The 6,219-nt window shown below is 37.2% G+C and overlaps 1 protein-coding gene across 1 annotated transcript; it reads left to right on the top strand.

Annotated features, from left to right (window-relative positions):
* The first annotated feature begins 1,398 nt into the window (after nt 1-1,398).
* LOC118264496 (uncharacterized) lies at nt 1,399-5,839 on the top strand. Its single transcript, XM_035577056.2, has 8 exons — nt 1,399-1,512; nt 1,899-2,136; nt 2,241-2,348; nt 2,438-2,925; nt 3,254-3,356; nt 4,022-4,117; nt 4,889-5,044; nt 5,668-5,839. Exons 1-8 carry the CDS (start codon nt 1,457-1,459, stop codon nt 5,728-5,730), a joined length of 1,308 nt encoding a protein of 435 aa, XP_035432949.2. The 5' UTR covers nt 1,399-1,456; the 3' UTR covers nt 5,731-5,839.
* Nucleotides 5,840-6,219: the final 380 nt, after the last annotated feature.

The following is a 6,219-nucleotide window of genomic DNA, read 5'->3' as shown; positions in this document are numbered from 1 at the left end:
ACGCCATCTATCGATTGTACCAGATCCGTATATGTACCTACATAATTGTTTCGCGATGTAAGTAGATGGCGCCACAAGCAGTTGCTAGCTACAAATGAATTTGTTTTAAAGTAGTATATTATTTATTGCTCAAAATGTGTGAATTTAATATTTTTATAATTAAAACAAATTATTGACTTAAAATACCAAAAAATATTGTACAATATTTTCTTGAAATGACATGTGTCATATTATAACTGTCAATGCAGTTTCTTTTTAGACTAATAGATGGAGTTAAGTGTCCGGCTACAAAAATAATATAGTTTTCGTTTTTTTTTAATATTTCACTGACTTCGTTTCCCATCAAAGTAAATTACTCACAAATGCAAATAAGAAACGATAAACAATATGCACCATTTTTCTGTAAATATTTTGGGTCTTAAACAGTGTTGAACAAATAGATATGTAGGTATACCCAAGTAAGTATATCTATAAAAGATATGAACATATATTTTCAATCATACGAGTAAGGTTCCTTAATCTTCAATTCATGGTAATTCGTATAATTTATTTTCTTGATGGATGTTTTCATACAGCGAACACGTGCACGTTCTCATAATAATTTCAGTGAAAAAGCATTGACAACAAATAATTATTGAATTTGATTAAATAAAAATATGTTATTACTCTATTGTGACATAAAAATGGGGACTGGGCAGATGGAATTGTGAGGTAGGTACCTATTTCTAACCGACTTTAAAAAAAAGAAAATTTATCATATATTGAATTTATACTAGATATGTACAGGCACAACAAGATATTATAATAAAACATTATAACACACTTTAGAATATATGCAAACGAGCAGACGGGCCACCTGATGGTAAGCGATCAGCGCCGCCCATGGACAAACCTGAGCAAAAATGATGTTCCTTACAATTGCAAAAGAGTTTGATTGATGATTGATGACATTCAGTGCCACCAACATGCCCAGAGAGTCCACGTAAATTTAATTCCAGAACCGTAGAGTCGCACACTCTATGCAATTCTTTAGATTAGGGTATCTTTAGTCTTCAGTATTATTTTAAGCAGAAAATACACCATGCATTTTGGAAAGAAAGAGCAAAAACATTGAACTCGCTGGGCGAGTCGACGGCACTGGAATAAAATTTACATGGACTCTCCGGGCGAGTCGGTGGCACTGAATGTGTTAAACTTTAGAGGCTTCGAAGACCCGCATCCTAAGACACTGGCGAAAAGCTAAGCTAACCCTAGGCAAACTCTAGACTTATCCTACGACCAGCCCAACACTGCCACAACGAACCCTAGAACAGTGATGAGTATGGTGACAGTTTAATGTGCCCCTCACAGAGTGACCGTGAAATGATTATGGCCTTTTGAATAATGTATGGTAAATAGACTATAAAAAGGATATTTCATCAGTAATTGTCATTAGAATAAGAAAACATTTATCAACATGGACGACATAAAATTGTCTACCGTAAAAATCTTTTCGGATGGTAGCGATCTGGAGTAAGTTTCTTTATAAGTGGTAAACTACGGAAGAATTTATCAGAATCGCGGGGTGCCATTGGACAAATGGCGATCTTTCTGTCTGTCTTTCAACGTGAAGGATTAAGGGAGAGGTCTTTGACACGCATTGGTTATAGCAACATAAGCCTCAAAAACCACGTTAAACTCTTCTGAAAATCCGTTCGGTTGATTTGAGTTTTCCTATCCATGTTGAATAGGAAATGTATTTTATGTACCTATATTTTGTTTCTGCCTAGGGCCGCAACTAGATTTAAAAGCTATGAGAATACCCTGTGTGTAGCCATCGTTTAACACCCTCCTAATTTTAATTATGGTCACAATTACGTCTAGCGTTTAGCCACAAAAAAAAACTTACTCTTTTGCAGGGGGATCGAGAAAGTGGAAAACATTTTATACCTCAGAATTCTTAAAAAGATTATGTGGGTCATAGATGGGTGGCCAAAGGAACCAAATAAGAGGCAAATCTTCAGATATTACATTTGTATTTTGGATATGTTAAGCCTGGTACCAGGTTCACTTTACCTCGTAATCTACACTGGGAAGATACCATCTGTAGAGTTGGGTCATTCTTACATCACCGTGTTTATGAACGCTATCGCTGCCGTAAGTAACAGTAGATGAGAGAAACAATATCTTAATATTTAAACCACTTCCAATTTGTGTGCAAAAATAACGACTTTTGTTTAATTTTACTCTTATTATTACAGTTAAGAACGGTGCTGGTGTTGACCAAAGAATACAACGCAATCGTATTATATTTTCTAAAAGAAGTACATCTTTTCAATTTCAGGCGTAAATCTGATTATGCTTATGAGGCAAGTAAATTAATTTAGATTTTTATTAGGAGTTGGTCTTTATTTATTTCTTTTGTATATTATTGAATGTACCTTATCCTACATTACAGACTCACATACTGGTCCACAAAATATCACATTTCTTCACGATGTACGTGTTTATGTTGATGTGTTGCGGTATATTGCTATTCAATTTGACTCCAATCTACAACAGCTATGCGGCAGGCATGTTCAGAGATGAGCGGCCTGCAAACGCCTCGTTCGACTACGCTGTATTTTTCGCCCTTCCTTTCGATACGGCAACTAATTTCAAAGGCTACGTTGTTGTTTCTTTGTACAACTGGTACATTTCTATAACGTGCTCCACTTACTTCTGTATCATTGATCTGACGATATTTATAATGGTGTTCCATCTATGGGGTCATATGCGCGTTTTGTCGTACAATCTCGAGAATTTCCCAAAGCCTGCGTCCGTGCTCGCGGCGGCAGATGATGGTAGTGCGTATACATTATGTGAGAACAAGTACAATGAAGAAGAACAAGTGGAAGTATTTATTCGGCTGCGGGACTGTATTCAGATACACAGTCTTGTTATTAAGTAAGTACATTGACAGTAACACACATACATACCATCCCCACCACCATAATCCTAACACGAAGTGGCCGGCTCGACCGGAGTGCTACCACGGTCTCACAAAAAACTGACATGAAACAACGTTTACGTTGTGTTTTGTTGTGGGAGTGAGCCTAACCTAACCTAACCGGCAACGCACTTGTAACGCCTCTGGTGTTTCGGGTGTGCGTGGGCGGCGGCGATTGTTTATTGATCAGTCTGCTCGTTTACTGGCGATCGGCCATAAAAAAACGAAGTTACTACTTAGTATATTTGTTTTTAAGAAACCACCTTTTAATGTACACTATTTCAGCTTCTCATCAATGATGGCCGACAGTTTCGGATGGACTCTCTTGGTGTATTTATTCTTCCATCAAGTGAGCGGATGTCTCTTGCTTCTGGAATGCTCACAGCTGGTATGTGTGCTTAAACTCTTGAGAAGTTGTACATTTTAAAATGTGTACACTACAAAAAGGATGTTACACCTTGTTTCTAACATTGCTTTGTAACAATTTTGTAAACATCCTACGCAACTACGCAATGTTATAAATATGGCGTAGCGTTAATGTCCGCGTAGCAGATCGCAGTAGCACCTACGCATAGCAGGCTACGAATTGCTACACAACTCCTACGCTGGTACTACGCAGCGTAGCTCTGGCGTAGCCGTAGATTTATCAAGCAAAGGCAATGTAAGCAACGTCTACGCTAATTCTACGCGGTGTAGTCGTGGTGTAGACATTGCATCATAATAAATTAATCAAGCGTAGATTCTATGCTACGCTGATACGGACTACGCGGTGTAGCACGTAGGTGCGGCGTAGACGATGCGTAGTCATAGACTGATTAAGTGTAGACAACGTCTACGCTGCTCATACGTGGCACAGCTGTGGTGCAGATATTGCGTAGCTGTTAACAGTGAACTGTAGCCGTTGTAGGCAAGGTCTACGTTGCTCCTACGCCGCTTAGACATTGTATAGCCGTAGACTAATCAAACTTAGTTCACAATCTCTACAAAGATATGAAAAATACTTGAATAGTTGTTTAGAAATAAGTGAGTAATATAATTTTATTATTATTTTAGGATACAGCAGCGTTGATGCGGTATGGGCCACTTACGATAATTATCTTTCAGCAGTTGATTCAGTTGTCCATTATATTTGAGTTGCTCGGGTCATCAGTAAGTATTGTGTTCCGACGTTTTTTTTTTATTATCTCATCATAACTTAAATTAACGGTGGCTCATACACTACATTAATTTGCAGTTTAAATAGCAACAAGGATAGTACTTTGCAGTTTTCTTTACGTAACCATCAACTGAGTGTCAATAAAAATATTGTTATTAAACCTAAAAATTGTTTTCTTGTATAACAATTTCGTAAATATCTTACTTGTAAGTTGTGTAAATACAATGTATACCTATGTAGCTACCTACAAATACTAAGTACACATATGTACTTAGTATTTGTAGCTTGACATATAGATGTTAGTTTGACATACCACCAGCTTCCATAAGCTTCCACCAGCGGCTTCACCCGTACTACGTACTGGAAAAATAACTACTATTCCAGACTATAAACTATACCTATCTGCAGATCGTTTCACTCGTTCTTGCTTTAAAGAATAAGGGCCAAATATATACTTCAATGAACCGAGTACGTACGCCGTCGTCAGCGCATCACGGTCGGTTTGCTGTATACTGTACTAGCTACTTCCACGCGGTTTCACCCGCTCTGCTCGGCTCCTATTGGCCATAGCGTGATGTTTTATAGCCTAAAGCCTTCCTCGATAAATGCACTATCCAACACAAAAAGAATTATTCAATTCGGACCAGTAGTTCCCGAGATTAGCGCGTTCAAACAAACAATCAAACAAACAAACTCTTCAGCTTTATAATATTAGTATAGTATTAGTATAGATTAGTATAGATAAGTTTTTTTTTTAATTCCAGAATGACAGATTAGTAGATTCAGTGTACAGCGTGCCCTGGGAGTATATGAATACTGCAAATCGGAAGAACGTGTTTGTCATGTTAAGACAAACACATCGATCCATGAATCTGAAGGCATGCAGCATGGTCACTGTCGGTGTCCAGACCATGATCACGGTACGGTGATAATCTTTGTATACCTATATCTATTATATAAAAATAAGTCGGCTTTTCCTTCCTGACGCTATAACTCCAGAATGCACGAACCGATTTCTACGGTTTTGCATTCGTTGGAAAGGTCTCGGGCTCTGTGAGGTTTATAGAAAAGAAAATTCAGGAAAATTTTCGAGTGAAAAGCTAGAAGGAATTCATTGGTGGCGAAACGGAGTTCGCCGGATTTGCTAGTCTCTATATATAAAAATCAATTGCTATTCGTTAGTCTCGCTAAAACTCGGGAACGGCTGGACTGATTTGGGAAATTTTGCCTTAAATTGTTTGTGGATGTTCAGGGCGGGTATAAAAGAGGAGAAAAACTAGTTTGAGCGGTACGAAGTTTGCCGCGTCAGCTAGTAATAATATAACATTAAGTTAAAACTAATTTTGGTATAAGGGTGGCATGATACTTCTATCAAAAATTCTATGTGTTTTTCAGACTATTAAGTTGACTAGTAAAGTAGTACGTATAGGTAAATTATAGACATAGGTACAGATATATGACGTTTACCTTAAAAATACCTATTTCATTTCACAGACAAATTATGATTATAAAACTATTTATTTCCATTTTTTATTTCTTCCAGATTTTGAAAACTTCGTTTTCGTACTTCGTGATGCTGAGGACAGTTGCCGACGAGGAAGAATAAATTTTAATAATCTTGCACAATGACACGTTGAAGTTTAACCTTAATTTGCAATGCACAAAGATTACGACACGCTTTCATTTGAAAATAATAAAATTTGTTTTCAATTTCACATTTCGGATTTTCTTTTCCCTTTACATTTATCATGAAAGAAAGACTGAACCTGTATAGTGTCTAGTGGGTTTATTACGAGTATAACCAGCCTCACTCGTGCTCAGGGTTTGGTTAGAGCTGATTCAAAGCAGTACCAGTGACAGAGGCCGCACAGAAGAGTTCTCAAACATGAACCTTTTTTAAAAATTCTATCAGCAACTCATTTCATTTCCAAGTTTCGAGATTGTAAATAAAGAAAATATAATAAGCTTAATTACTCGTACTTTACCAAACGTTTGTTGAAAGGAGTTTAGTATTCACTTCTATTTAACTATAGATGGCCCATAGGCCAATAATTAGAAGAGGCACACCTCGTCTAGGAAACATAGGACTCTAATA

Source organism: Spodoptera frugiperda, chromosome 25 (genome assembly GCF_023101765.2).
Source record: "Spodoptera frugiperda isolate SF20-4 chromosome 25, AGI-APGP_CSIRO_Sfru_2.0, whole genome shotgun sequence".
In the NCBI taxonomy this organism is placed as follows: Eukaryota; Metazoa; Arthropoda; class Insecta; order Lepidoptera; family Noctuidae; genus Spodoptera; species Spodoptera frugiperda.
This window is presented reverse-complemented; position numbering and strand designations above follow the sequence as displayed.